At 47.7% G+C, this 15,455-nt stretch overlaps 1 protein-coding gene across 1 annotated transcript in view; it reads right to left on the bottom strand.

Annotated features, from left to right (window-relative positions):
- FAM178B (family with sequence similarity 178 member B) overlaps positions 1-15,455 on the bottom strand; it is a 291,511-nt gene that overhangs the window by 203,180 nt on the left and 72,876 nt on the right. Inside the window, exon 9 of the mRNA XM_087703499.1 lies at positions 13,470-13,551. Coding sequence (XP_087559625.1) covers positions 13,470-13,551 — 82 coding nt within the window. The remainder of the gene's footprint in view (positions 1-13,469; positions 13,552-15,455) is intronic.

Raw genomic sequence — 15,455 nt, 5'->3', positions numbered from 1 at the left:
CTCCAAGTTCCCTTCCAACTAAATCTATTCTATTCTATTCTATGCCCTTCAACAGAGTACCTTGCAAGATGCCTGTATTGTTTTGATTTATGCTCTGGTGGCCCATTTTGGGTACCAGTGTCTCTTTCCTCGATCATCACTCTTATAAAGACATGAGCCACCAATCTGAAGGCTCTCACATCTCTGCCATAATTTAACCCCGGGGAGACAGAAGCCTGGCACTTGCAGGTTGGATACAGTGGGTGAATATTCTAAACTTGCTCTCAAATCCTGTTGTAAATTTGTCTGGGGCTTTTTAAGTTTTCGTGGAAGTGAGCTCGTGATCCATACGGATGCTTTTGAGCTGCACTGATTGAATAGCTTGAGTCTAATGCTTTCTCCAGCTGGCAAAAGCCAAAATGTTTATTGCTGTTGCGCTCTTCACCCTCTCCAAGAATGATGACCCTACAGAGAACGAGAGCCAGAAAAAATCAAATCCGGTAAACATGCCCGCTCTTTCTCGGAGCTCTTGCGGTGAAAGGCAAGCCACTTTCCTGCAATTGAAGACGGAAATGGGAAGACCGTCTCTTCCTGTGCTGAGAAAGCCATTAAAGCATCTCTCTCCCTCTCTTGTCTACTTTCCCATCTGCTGGATGAACCTGGGGCCCTGATACTTGCGCCCACACGTTCCCTCCCCCCACGATGGAGAAGCACAGGAGGCCCGTGTTGTGTCTTCAAGAACACGTCACACAGACCTCATGTTAGTAGGTTATTGGGCACCGTTTTTAGTGAGGTTTTCACTAAGTTGCAATTATAGAAGGCAGAATAATAGAGCTGGAAGGGACCTTGGAGGTCTTCCAGCCCAACCCCTGCCCAAGCAGGAAACCCTATATCATTTCAGACACATGATTGTCCAGTATCTTCTTAAAATCTTCTTGAACACTGCTGGCTGCTCCCCCCCCCCCCCCGGGGACATGTCATCTCCTCGTTCCATCTCCCCATGATGTCATCCCATTTGGTTGATGCCACACTCTCCTCTATGTTACACTGCGACAGAACTTTATTCCCTTCGGGAACTCCCCCTTTCCCCGGGGATGGCCTTCTTGCCTATCAAGATGCTTCCTTAATGACGGATCTTGGGATCCCGAGAGGTGGCATGCAAAGAAGAGACTTCTTAGGGTTTTTTTACAGGGGTTTTTTAATCAAATTTTAAGGGGGGCGGGGGGGTTGATACGGATGGCTCAGACAGGCTTGGGGGGGAGTCTGCCAGGGCACAGGCCAGAGGACATGGACATGGGTCGGGAGTGCTGGGAAGGGTTGGGATTCTGCGGGAGAACATTAAGCCATTCCATTGGGGGGTTCACCATCTCCACTGTTTGTGGGAGAGGCAGATATGGTGGGGGCCGAGGGCCAAATTATGTTCAGGGGACGCGGGTTCGCTGTTTAAGAGTGATCACGCATTCCGACCCTCATCACCCTTCTCACACCCCTGGGTGCTTGGGATTACAGGGCCCTGGTCTCCGGCTGATGTCATTTAACGCCAGGTCCGTGGTACATAAGGCTCCCCTCATTTATGACCTCTTACAAGAGGGTAGAGCGGACCTGGCATGCATTACGGAGATCTGGCTGGGCCATGAGTGGGTGTTCCCCTTAGTGAATTATGCCCACCAGGCTTCCGGGTGTTTCACCAGCCGAGAGCCCAGAGCATGGGCGGGGCAGTGGCAGTGGTTATTAGGGAAAGTCTCGGACCTCAGGAGGTCACTGTGCCTCAGATAGGTGGGTGTGAGTCCCTTTTTGTGAAATGGGGCCTTGGAATTCAGGTGGGCCTTTTTGTTATGTACCTGTCTCCCTGCTATGTTTCATTGGCCCTGCCGGAGCTGCTAAATGTGTTAACTGGATTGGCGGTTGATTTCCCCAGGCTTATGATCCTGGGGGATTTCAATCTGCCTTCCATTGGCAAGACATCCAAGTCAGCTCGGGAGTTCATGGCTTCCATGATGGCTATGGACCTAACTCAGTTAATTCAGGACCCCACCCATTATGGGGGATGCACGCCCTGGAAACATCAAAGAATTGTTTTGCTAGCCCTCTGCCAGTGAAAATGGAGCCGTTTTTGGCTGCAACGGCCTCCTGCAGCCCTCTGCAAGTGAGAACGTTTTGCTGTTTTCACTGGCAGAGGGCTGCAGGAGGCCGTGGCAGCCAAAAACAGGACCAGGGGAGATGCACGGCCCACCCCTTGGGCTCCATTTTTGCTGGCAGAGGGCCATCAAAACAAACTAAAAAGAAAACAAAAGGAGAAATGTTCTCCCTTTTGCATTTGAGCATGGAAGAAGGGGACAGGAAAGGAGAAAGGGAAAGAGGAAAGAGAAAGATGGAAAGATGGAGAGCAAGGAAGGAAAAAGAAAAGGGAAGGAAGTAAAGAAGGAAGATTATAATGAGAGGGAGAGAGGGTCTGAGGGAAAGGAGAATGAAGAGGAAAGAAAAAGAAGAAGAAGAAGAAGGAAGGAAGGAAGGAAGGAAGGAAGGAAGGAAGGAAGGAAGGAAGGAAGGAAGGAAGGAAGGAAGGTTATAATGAGTGTGAGAGAGAAGTCCTGCCTTAGCACTTGGCCACCACAGGCTCGAGTGACGTCGAGCTGGCCACATGCCCCCTGGCCACACACACACACACCACAAGGTCAAACACAATAGTGATGTGGCCATCAATGAAATCAAATTTGACACCCCTGAGCTAGAGCATGTAAGCTTTTAAGAGAGGATGAAATGAGAATTTCCAACCAAACATGTGGGGGAATCTAAAGCCTGCAAGCTACATGGTGGGGCTAAGGGTTATGCTTGCCCCACGAGGGACACCCGGCATTTGTGATGACACATGAGTTCTGCTTTGAGTTCCTGTCAAAGCTCCCTATTCAACCCTTAGGATCATCCGGGGCAGGAAGTAGATCCCCATCTTCTCCTCTCAGACCTTCTCTTCGCTTCCTTCTCCTGGCAGCTCTCTAGCTTCCTCCCTTTCAACCCTCTTACTGCTCCTTGCTCCCCTGGCTTCCAAGAATTGATTCGTGCCAGATGTTTGCTTCCCTCTCCATTCCTGTCCCGCTTTCCCTTGCTCGGACACACCCACCCTCCTGGCTCCAGGACAGCAGCAATTGTGTGCTCAGCTGTAGCCCAGGGTCAGCTTGGCAGCTGTGCTGGAGGCTTGTAGTCAAATTCTGCGGATGACCAAGCTAGGCATGGCCCAGAGTCAGCCTTTTGCGTTTGCCCATATTTTGTTGATATTCATTGATAAGGACTTGAAAACTGACCTGGTGAGGTTCTTGGGGTGTGGAGCGGTTAAGAGGCCTTCCCAGTGTTCCCTTTAGGACAGGAATCTCCAAACTCTGGTCCGAGGACCGACACTAGGCCAAGGCATGCCAGAAACTGGGCAGCACAAACAAGCGAAGCCCCATCTGTTGGATACAGGCAGCACACCTTCTGGGTCCATGGAAAAAACAATTCCTTCCATGGAATTGGTCCCTGGTGCCCCAAAGGCTGGGGGCCACTGCTTTAGGACACTCCCCCTCAAGAAGCAGAGATGATGACATTATGCCTCATTAGAACAAATGCTAAGCTTCCTCCCTTGAGGCCATCTCTGCCAGAAGCAACCGGAGCACACAATAGCACCCTTTTCTCCGAAAAGCTTTGTAGTGGACAGGTCAAGGGTGAAATCCTCCCGGTTTGGCCAAACTGGCAGGGATGATTGGCATCAGTTCTCCAAACTGGTGGCAAAAATCCCTGGTGGCCCCCGCCAACACCTGCCTGGTTGCCGCTCACCTCTTCTGGCTGCTCAACCCGCCCACCCAATCTAAACGTTTTCCCCTCCATTCACAGCAGAGCTGCTGCAGCCTGTCCCTTTAAGATAGTCCTCAGGAGGGAGGGGGTGGGGTGGGGACCATAAAGGGAGCAGCAGCTCTGCTATGAATGGAGGGGAAAACGTTTGGATTGTTTCTGCCACAGAATTCAACATTAAATACAGCAGAGACAATCCAAATGTTTTCCCTCCGTTCACAGCAGAGCTGCTGCAGCCTGTCCCTTTAAGGTAGTCCCCAGGAGGGAGAGGGCTAGGGGGGCCATAAGGGGAGCAGCAGCTCTGCTGTGAACGGAGGGGAAAATGTTTGGATTGTCTCTGCCACAGAATTCAACGTTAAATGCAGCAGAGACAATCCAAACGTTTTCCCCTCCATTCACAGCAGGGCTACTGCAGCCTGTCCCTTTAAGGTATATCCAAGGAGGGAGGGGGCCGGGGGGGGATGACCATAAAGGCAGCAGCAGCTCCGCTATGAATGGACTCCTACACACATTTTTTCCTACTGGATTCTGTGGGTGTGGCTTGGTGGTGGTGGTGGGGTCCTGTGACTGAGTGGGCATGGCCATGAGTGACATTGATTTGGCCACACCCACTAAGTCACAGGACACCACTACGAAGCCACACCCATAGAACAGTAGTAAAAGAATTGAATTTCACCACCACTAGGACAGGTCCACCTCTGTTGGTGGGAACAACTGCAACCCAGCAGAGGTTAGGTTAGATTAGATTAACAGAATTGGAAGGGACCTTGTAGGTCATCTAGTCCAACCCCCTGCCCAAGCAGGAGACCCTACACCATTTCTGACAGATGGCAGCCCAGTCTCTTCTCGAAAGCCTCCAGTGATGAAGCTCCCACAACTTCCAAAGGCAACTTCTGTTCCATGGGTTGATTGTTCTCACTGTCAGATGTCAGTTGGGCTGTCAGACCTTTCTTTCTTTCATTGGGGGTGTTACTTGGAACCCTGACATGGACACCAGATTCCCATTGTGGGCTCCTCAAAAGAGAAGGGCTCTCAAAGCAATTCCCAACAACACTGAGGAAGCTGTTTGGATTCATTCAACCATGAGTCGGAGTGATGACAGGTGACATCAAGCAAACAGAGCAGACAAAGGAGACGAGGAGGGGGAAGAGGAGGAGGAGGAGGATGTGCTGGCAGATGTTACTTTGTGCCAGGACACTGGCCTGGGATGTCAGCCCGAGTTTAGCATCTCCCATCACTTCTATTCACTTTATTAGAAAGCTTGGGGGAAAGAGAGCTGGCCTGCGACGGAGGAAAATCAATATCTGTCTACAAAGAGATGTAAAGCCATTCACAGAATCAAGACATTTAAGCAAGAGGGACAAGGATCAATCAATATGGGTTATTGGACATTTTTTTAGCGCTGCAGAAAACAGCACAGATTTTTTCCAAATGTGCCCGTTTTCCTGTACACTTTAACCGATGGGGACACGTTCACCCAAATAAAATATATGTGAGTATAGTCAGAGCTATGATGTTCCCAGTTGGAGAAGAGCCTCATGCTGGGAAAGATGGAGGGCAAAAGAAGGAGACAACAGAGAATGAGGTGGCTGGATTGAGTCACAGAAGCAGCCGGCGTGAGCTTCAATGGACTCCAAAGGATGATAGAAGACAGGAAGGCCTGGATGAAAGTTGTCCATGGGGTCTCGATGGATCGGACATGACTTCACAACTAACAACAACAATAACACAAAAATAGGAACGGTGATGGAGACAGTCAATAGATAGTCAAGGCTATGGTTTTCCCAGTTGCAATGTATGACTGTGAAAGTTGGACTATAAGGAAGGCTGAGCACCAAAGAATGGAGGCCTTTGAACTCTACTGCTGGAGGAGACTCCTGCGAGTCCCTTGGACTGCAAGGACATCCAACCGGTCAGTCCTAGAGGAGATCAACCCTGACTGCTTTTTAGAAGGCCAGATCCTGAAGAGGAAACTCAAAGACTTTGGCCACCTCATGAGAAGGAAAGACTCCCTGGAGAAGAGCCTAATGCTGGAAATGATGGAGGGCAAAAGAAGGGGACAGCAGAGAATGAAGAGGCTGGATGGAGCTTCAATGGACTCCAGGGGATGGTGGAGGACAGGAAGGCCTGGAGGAGTGTGGTCCATGGAGTCGCAATGGGTCGGAAACACAGGGCAAAAGTTTTCAAAACATTTTTTGTTTTGTTTGAATTTTCCTAGAAATGAACATTTATCAATTCATACCAAATTGGGATGGGAGAAGACATTTTTCCCTGGCCAGGAAGGAAAGCTCAGCATCTTTATTATAACTACAATTCCAGACTTACTTTGGGGAAGGGGGGTGGATAAATAGAAACATTATTCTTTACTTGGTTTATTAATAGATTGACCATAATGTACATTTCACTTATATACCATTCTTCAAACAGGGCCAAAATTTTTGTTGAGACTGTTTTGAAACTAAAGGGAGCCCAACTCTAAACAAAACAAAACTCCATTTTCCCCCCATGCCATCATCCTGCTAAACAACTAATTCCCGCAACATTGTCAAACTAGTCAAAAGGAGGGCTGTGGAAATATCTATGGACCCCTCACATCCTGGACATAAAGTGTTTCAACTCCTACCCTCAAAATGGCGCTATAGCGCACTGCACACCAGAACAACTAGACACAAGGACAATTCCCCCCCCCATGCAATCCCTTTGCTAAACAACTAATTCCCACATTTAGTAAGGCTGTATTACTATTATTCTTTTCCTCCTTCCTATTATCCATCTCCTTTTCTACTTATAACTATAACTCTGTTGCTTGTATCTTTATGGTTTATATTGTTTTATTTAGCTTCCTAGCACGATTTATGTTGATTCTATCTCTAAGTGTTATCTTACGATTTATGATGAATGTATTTCTATGATGACTATGATAATGATTTATCGCTTTTAGCTTTTATCTACACTGAGAGCTTATGCACCGAAGACAAATTCCTTGTGTGTCCAATCACATTTGGCCAAGAAAGAATTCTACTTTTTTAACAAGTAAAATGGGATGCAGTGGCTCAGGGACTAAGACGCTGAGCTTGTCGATCAGAAAAGTCAGCAGTTCGGCGGTTCGAATCCCTAGTGCCGCGTAACAGAGTGAGCTCCCATTACTTGTCCCAGCTTCTGCCAACTTCGCAGTTCAAAAGCAAGTAGAAAAAATAGGAACCACCTTTGGTTGGAAAGTAATGGTGTTCCATGTGCTTTCAGCATTTAGTCATGCTGGCCACATGACCACGGAGACATCTTCGGACAGCGCTGGCTCTTCGGCTTTGAAGGGGAGATGAGCACTGCCCCCTAGAGCCGGGAATGACTAGCACACATATGTGCAAGGGGAACCTTTACCTTAACAAGTAAAAGAAAACGTTCCATATCATGTATCTTTAACCATCACTGTACCTAACGTTCTACCGGAGTGATCTGAAAGCCAGCAAGTAGCAAAAAATTACATAGAATTTTCTTACAGATTGCTAGTATCTTTCCTTTCTCCAAGGAGCCATTCCCGATTTCTAATCAGGAGAGGTCTACAAAGAGTTCTGCTAAAAATGGTGCAGAGGTTCTTCAAGATTTCCGAGCTCCCTAAATTATTTTTCCCGAAAGGAAGTTTGGCGCGGAAGGTTCAGCGTGGAGGGACTGCGCGAAGAGCTAGCCTTGCTCCGTTCTTCCTTCAGGCCTGCAATTCCGTGAACTCAGACCACGCTTGACAATTAGAAATAATGAGCCTGCCACTTCAGAGAGCAGATGCTGAGAGGCAGGGAAGAAGGAGCAAGAAAAGAAGAAGAAGAAACTCAGAAGACAGGCATATGAGTTCAGGGCTGTGCAGAAAAGATGTGGGTTCACAAGTGTGATAGCCAGATTTAACTGTCAGCCAGATTAGCTTCTGAAAAAGAGAGAGGGAGAGAGGGAGAGAGGGAGAGGGAGAGAGAGAGAGGGAGAGGGAGAAGGAGAAGGAGAGAGAGAGATATTTCTTAGGCTTTTACTGCAGATGCTAGAAATGGGTTGGGTCTGGCTCAGTGATGAGTTTCAGCTCCCGTTGCAACTGGTACGCTGCAACAGGAGCCGGGCGTGCACCACAGGAACGCGGCCACGCGTGTTGCGCATGCATGCGCACCCGCCTGTGATGCTCCAGCTGCTTGGCGGAGTATCGTGCAGGCGCTGTACGCTGTGCATGCATGCACAGATGGCCTGTTTCCTTCAAATATATGTAAGGAACAAGGGCAGGCGGGCGGGCCCTCCAAAGCACTGTTCCGTTACGGTGGCTGCTACTTCCAGCAGGCACTGGTATGTGTGTACCGGGGCATACCGTCTGCAACCCACCACTGGTCTGGCTGGAACTATTTCAAAAAATCAGCAAGATTTAAGGAGGAGGAGATTAGCAGAGGATGTATTGTTGTGTTGTTCCATCTGTGGCACAGATAAGGCTGGTCTGGAGGGGGGGGGCTTCTGCGGTCTTGTGGGAGGAGTCTCCATGGGGTATGGTTAGAAAAAAAATAGAAATAGAATGGAAACCTGAAGTTTTTTATTAGGAATAATGACTGTGAAATATAAAAATGAAATTCAGTATTTAATATTACACATAATTACGGCGGCAAGGATTGCCTTTGCCCAGAAATGGAAAAATAAATTAATTCCAAGCGAAGATGAAATAATAAGAAAGGTTATGGACTGTGCTGAAATGGACAAATTAACAAAAGAAATCCAGGGAAAAGAAGAAACAGAATTCTACCAGATATGGAATAAATGGTACAGGTGGATGGAGGAAAGAAACAAGGATGAATTAAGGAAGACAACGAAGCCCAAAAATAGTAGTTAAGGAGAATTAACACATATATATGTATCCAAGTGGTTTAAACTTACTAGAGGTAATCAGCCAATATAGCAGACAGAGGAGTAAGATAAGAGGGTTAAGAATGGTGAAATGCAAATGAAATATAATAGAAGGAGAAACAATATAAGGTGAGTGATATCGATTGGCAATTGCTATTAGAAAGAACAGGAAGCTCCTGTTCTTATTGTATTGTGTAAATGTGGTGTACGTCTAAGTTTTGTGTCTGTGTGTTTTACATGTTTGTAAATAAAATTTCATTTTTAAAAAAAAAAACAAGATGGTGGCTGCAATGGCCCGCAGAGCTTCCCCTGGTTTTTAGTGTGCGCAGAGGGGAGCCTCTGCTATGTGGTCTGCGTGTTAAGAGCTCCAGTGATGCACTTGTTAAAGTGCAGGATTGCAGGTTAACTCTGCCCACAGTCTGGAGTTCGATCCTAACCGGCTCAAGGTTTACTCAGCCTTCCATCCTTCCGAGGTGGGTAAAATGAGGACCCAGATTGTTGGGGACAAGAGGCTGACTCTGTAAACCGCTCAGAGAAGGATGGAAAGCACTATAAAGCAGTATATAAGTCTAAGTGCTATTGCTATTGTCCTTCCTTCCTTCTTCCTTCTTTCCTTCCTTTCTCCTTCCTTGCTTTCCTCCTTGTGGTTAGAGTACTGTATTGCAGGCTAACACTGCCACTGCCAGGAGTTAACAGCCGAGGTGGCGCAATGGTTAGGGTGCAGTACTGAAGGCCACTACAGCTGACTGTTATCTGCAGTTCAGCGGTTCTAATCTCACCAGCTCAAGGTTAATTCAGCCTTCCATCCTTCCGAGGTAGGTGAAATGAGGACCCAGACTGTGGGGGCGATATGCTGACTCTGTAAACCGCTTAGAGAGGGCTGAAAGCCCTATGAAGCGGTATGTAAGTCTAACTGCTATTGCTATTGCTAGTTCGATCCTGACTGGCTCAAGGTTGACTCAGCCTTCCATCTTTCCGAGGTGGGTAAAATGAGGACCCAGATTGTTGGGGGCAAGAGGCTGACTCCGTAAACTGCTTAGAGAGGGCAGGAAAGCACTGTGAAGCAGTATATAAGTCTAAGTGCTATTGCTTGCTTGCTTGCATGCCTTCCTGCCTGCCTTCCTCCCAGTGCTTAGAATGGAGCACTGCAGGCTAATTCTGCCAATTGCCAGCACTGTGAAGCGGTATATAAGTGCTACTGCTATTAACACTTTTGAGGGAGGAAATGAGTGAGCCAGTTCACACTTACAAAAGAGGATAATTTGCTTTCATGGAAGCTGGGGGGGGGTCTTACTTACTTACTTACTTACTTACTTACTTACTTACTTACTTACTTACTTACTTTCCAAATCAGCTATTTTAGGACTTCTACAATTTCATGCGTTTTCCGGCTTAAAATAGCAGCAACTGTGCTGCCAACTGTCAACCATCGCGGTTCCTCTGGGCTGTCTTTTTCTATCAAAAGCCAACTCTGGGAATCACGTGTGGCTCTGAAGACGAAGGCTGCCACCCACAGACTAAGCAAATGCAAGAATGATACCACTCTGCTTGACAACAACAACAACAACCCCCCCCCCCCAATTTGGCTTCTGAATGTACGGAGAAAGATCCAAGGAAGTTGTTTGTAGCCATACTAGCCATACTGAGGATGTTACCTAGTTTGGGTAATGAGACGTCTGCAAGAAAACAACCAATTTCAGAGAGCACCAAGGATTGCACAGTACCCCCTCCCCCTCCTCCTTTTCCTGTACTCTGCAAACCTAACTCCCTTCTAGCACTGATTATGTTACCTAGTTGGGTAATGAGACATCTGCAACAAAACAACCAAGCTCAGAGAGCACAAAGGACCCCACAATCCTCTACCTCCATTCCACAAACCCTACTTCCTTCCAGCATTCGTAATAAAACATCCACAAGAAAACTGCCAAGCTCAGAGAACACCAAGGATCCCACAGTCCTCTCTCCTCCCCCCCCTCTTTCACCGCACAAATCCTACTTCCTTCTAGCACTGATGAAATTACCTCATTTGACTAATGAGACATCTCCAACAAAACAACCAAGCTCAGGAAGCTTTAAGGACCCCTCAGTAGCTTTAAGGACCCCTCAACAAGAGACAGATTTCTCAAACACAGATATATGAAGAGTTCACATTTGCTCAGGGCAGAATGTCTGACTATGGGAAAAGCACTGAGGGGTGATTAAACATTTCTTGGGGAGCCAGTCAGGTGTCACCGCACTAGGCTAGGAACTGAGAAAAGGTGTAAATTGTAGCCTTGCCTTGTGTCTATGGAGATTCTCCGTCATCCAGGCCCTGGTTGTCCCAAAGGTGCTTTTTCAGGAGGCAAGTGGACTTTCTGGTTTTTCTTCTGAAGACGTCTCGCTTCTCATCCAAGAAGCTTCTTCAGCTCTGGCTGGATGGTGGGGAATGGAAGGATTGATATTCCTTGCAAACAGCTGGTCGTTTGCATCCTTTTAGAGGGTCCTTGAAGCACTTGGAGGTTTATCTGTGACCTCAGGGTCACCTGAGTGGTGCAAATGGTTCCTGTAGTCTGCAATTTTTCCTCTGGAAATCTATTCCTACTCCCACAGCCTTCAAAGGAAGTTCATCCCAAATTATATGGCTAAAAGTCTCTAGAGATCCTCAGTCCTCCAGGTCATGGATGTCCCAAAGGTGCTTTTTTCAAGAGGCAAATGGACTTTCTTGTTTTTTCCTTGAAGACATTTCGCTTCTCATCCAAGAAACTTCTTCAGAAATCTCTTCAAAGAAATGAGACATCTTCAAAGAAAAAAGAAAAAACAGAAAATGTGCCTCTGAAAGAAAAAAACAAGAAAGTCCAGTTGCATCCTGAAAAAGCACCTTTGGGACAACCATGGGACAACTGTCTGGATGACAGACTTTAGCTATACAATTTGGGATGAACATCCTTGGAATGGTGTGGGAGAAGGAATAGATTTCCAGAGGGAAAGAAATGCAGACTACAGGAACTCAGGTGACCCTGAGGACACAGATAAACCTCCAAGTGCTTCAAGGACCCTCTAAAAGGATGCAAATGTCCAGCTGTCTGCAAGGAGCATCAATCCTTCCATTCCCCACCATCCAGTCAGAGCCGAAGAAGCTTCTTGGATGGGAAGTGAAACAGCTTCAAAAAGAAAAACAAGAAAGTTCAGTTGCCTCTTGAAAAACAGCATAGACTTGCCTTAGGCCTGAGCCCAGCTGGGTGGGGTTGGGCATTCCATCTCAGTTTAGGAATAAAGCAAGGGGAAACCATTCCTGAAATATATTGCCAAGAAAACAGCAGGGCACCCTTCTCACCGGGAGCCAAAATAGCCTTGAAGACATAAATGGCACCAAGAAAAGAAAGAAATCTTGGCTGAAGAGCCTTGCCAAAGATCAGGGAAGTCTTCAACCTTCCTTATTTTCTCTTCTGTGCTGAAAGCAAAATAACAGTTATGCAGAAACTCACTGCCTCCACCTGTTCCTTCCCCGCTTGGAATCCTAATTCTCACTTGTGGCGTGACAGTTAATTGCTAAGGAGAAGGAAGATGCAGCGGTAGATGAGAGAAGATTATGGTTCCTTTGATTCAGATTTTTTCTGCCTGCTTGGATGTCTGTTTGGGCGGGGGTGTCCTCTTTTCTCCTGCTACCTTAGAGCTTGAAATGAGCAGAAGAGTGGAGGACTCCGATAAGATGCTTGTTGAAATACGCCAATTCCTTAGAAAAGAGTGGAAAAATTGGAAAAGGATGCGCCCTATAGAGTTCTGGCTGATGAAAACATTGGTTTGTTTCACTACTGTTCTGTCCAAGGCTTCCCGAGAGCATGAAGCAAACTCCTTGTCAAAAAACCCTTTTATCAATTGACTGCTCATTTGCATCCAGCAAAGTCTTTCAAGGGAGGATTTACAGTCACAGACCTTATCTGGCTTGGAGAGCTGCCAGGCCGATCTCTGCAAAACTTGGCAAGGAGTCTTGGAGAGTCACGAACCAATGAAGCGAACTAATTGTCTCCTGCAAGCTCCATTCCCCTTTCGCTCCTCTTTTATTTTCTCTGGGAGGGGCCATTCATCGTCCACCTGTGGCCTTACTCCCAAGTCCACCCCTGTTCTTTAGCTGTTCCCTTCATCTGGCAACTCTGCGCATGAGCACAGTGGGAACAGGCTCCAGCTGTTCTTCTGCCTCACTGATGTCTGACTCTGAAGGGAGCTGATAACTGACATACGGTTCTGGACCCCTCTCTGCCTCCGACACAGAGCAGTAGTTAGCAGTAGACTTATATACCGCTTCATAGGCCTTTCAGGCCTCTCTAAGCGGTTTACAGAGAGTCAGCATATTGCCCCCAACAATCTGGGTCCTCATTTTACCCACCTCGGAAGGATGGAAGGCTGAGTCAACCCTGAGCCGGTGAGATTTGAACTGCTGACCTGCTGATCTAGCAGTAGCCTGCAGTGCTGCATTTAACCACTGCGCCACCTTGGCTCTTACCCTCATCAGAGCCCTCATCAGAGCCTTCCCCAGACTCCAGGACTGGCCCGTGTTCCTCCTCAACCTCCTCACTGTCCGAATCTGCTGCCCGCTCTGCTGGCTGCTGGTGGGGCACAACAGGGACAAACACAGTGAGCCTCCACAAGCACTCCTGACACAAATGACGTTAAGTCTACTGCTATTGCTATTGCTATCCACCCTGAGGTCAAACACAACCCTGATGTGGCCCTCAAATCGAGTTTGACACCCCTTGTCTATGCTATTTCTGCAGACTCCACATATTCTTGTCCACACAATTCTTCCTCCCGGCCCCTTCCTCCCAACTGACCGGAAGAGATGTTCTGGTAAGTGCTGATGTTCCAGAGGGTCTGGAAGGCATCCCGCGAGGCATTTGGGTTCAAAGACATCAACTGGGGGAGGAAAAACAAAAAATGTAGTGCATCAGTAAACACAAAGAAGACAGACATCGGGGAGCAGACCCTCATTCCCACACAATGGTTGCAGCAGTGTTGAGTCTGTCCTGCGGTCAGGGACCTCCGGGGCTAAACCTCACCTTGTCTGTGAATGCACCAGGCCACAGGTGGGAAGGAAGACCAGACCCCATCAGCCCCAACTCCGCGGTTGCAAGGAAACAGAAATGACACGGAGGCAGAGTTGGCCTCTCCTTGGAGACATTTCGATGCTCCTGAGAAAGGATTTGCCTGCTTTCTGCCTCTGGTTTTTCACATGAACTAGAGCAGGGGTCTCCAACCTTGGTAACTTTAAGCCTGGCGGACTTCAACTCCCAGAATTCCCCAGCCAGCAAAGCTTAAAGTTGCCAAGGTTGGAGACCCCTGCACTAAGACACCTAGATCCCACTCTGGCTGGGGAATTCTGGGCGTTTGAGTCCGGCAGGGTTAAAGTTGCCAAGGTTGGAGACCCCTACACTAGAGCCCTTCTGAACGCCATAAATGCAAGGAGGACTCTTGTTTACAGAGAGGTTCTGCAAACATCTTTGCTCATCCAGATAATAAGCATACCGGCTGAGGAGAAGTAGAGAGAGCACAGGGTCACGGATGGCTGAGCTATATAATTGCCAACTTGGAGCATTATCTGACCATTTGCAGCATCAAGCGGTGACCTGCAAGGGTGGTGAATTCCCTCCCTGGACGCAAGTTGCTCACTCGCCTCTCCTTGCTTTGCAGGTTCTGTTCCCACCGGAATCCGCACGGCCGTTTAGATACACATCTCACCCAGCCGCAAGATTTCCAAGAGACGACAACCCACACACGGTGCAGTGCATGATCTAAAACCATCATGACTGATGATGATGTGCCATTGAGCTGGCATTGACTTTACAGCAACCACACCAGTTTGGACTGGTTCGGCCGGACCAGTCACTGGAAATGGCAGCAACCCAGGCCTGCCACGCCTCCGGACTGGTTCTCCTGCAGCCTACAGCATTGCCATATTTTTTTTGCTTCTGTGCATGTGCAAAGCAATTTTCGTTGTACTGTGAATGTGCACACATGAAACGCAGCACGCATGAAGCGCAAGCACACAGAACACGTCCTTGAGCGAACCAGCAGTAGTGGCTGCCAGAACCCACCACTGAGCCACACGGATAGATTTTTCTCCATGATCCTGAGCAGTTACTAGCTTGAAAATGTGGCGAAGGAAGAGTTGTATTTCTAAACCAGTGTTTTTCAACCTTTTTTGTGCAAAGGCACACTTTTTCCCTTGAAAAAAATCACGAGGCACACCACCATTAGAAAATGTTAAAAAAATTTAACTCTGTGCCTATATTGACTATATATAAAGTGTTTTTCCCACGGCACACCTTACACTATGTCACAGCACACTAGTGTGCCGCGGCACAGTGGTTGAAAAACACTGTTCTAAACGTTTCCTCCCTGCTCAAATCCGAAGTGGCAGAGCAAATGTTTAACCCAACCTCCTCTACCTGGATTTGCCTATTTTTCCTTGAGGAAGTTCCTGAATCCATGATTTTTCTCATCTGGAGCCAGAATTCTACCTTTCCAGAAACACAGGGAGGCACACGGACAGAAACCAGCTGTGGATACCCTAATAGCAATAGCAATGGCACTTAGATTTATGGAGGGTCTCCGGAATCCAAGGGACACCGTTGTTGCCCTCCTGGAGGCTTGGGAAAAGCATGCGGAGCCTGTGGAGGGCAAAAACGCTCCCCCCCATTTTGCAAGATGGGGCCATGCCCACCAAGCAACTGGGCAGAAAACTGGTTGCTTACATTTTTCAATCCCACCCCTGATGTCATCCCTCCTATTCTACATATTATTACAAGGCTACACTACAC

The sequence above is a fragment of the Thamnophis sirtalis genome, unplaced genomic scaffold, assembly GCF_051295495.1.
Source record: "Thamnophis sirtalis isolate CommonGarterSnake01/CBP01778 unplaced genomic scaffold, rThaSir2_p1.2 scaffold_2, whole genome shotgun sequence".
Lineage (NCBI taxonomy): Eukaryota > Metazoa > Chordata > Lepidosauria > Squamata > Natricidae > Thamnophis > Thamnophis sirtalis.
This window is presented reverse-complemented; position numbering and strand designations above follow the sequence as displayed.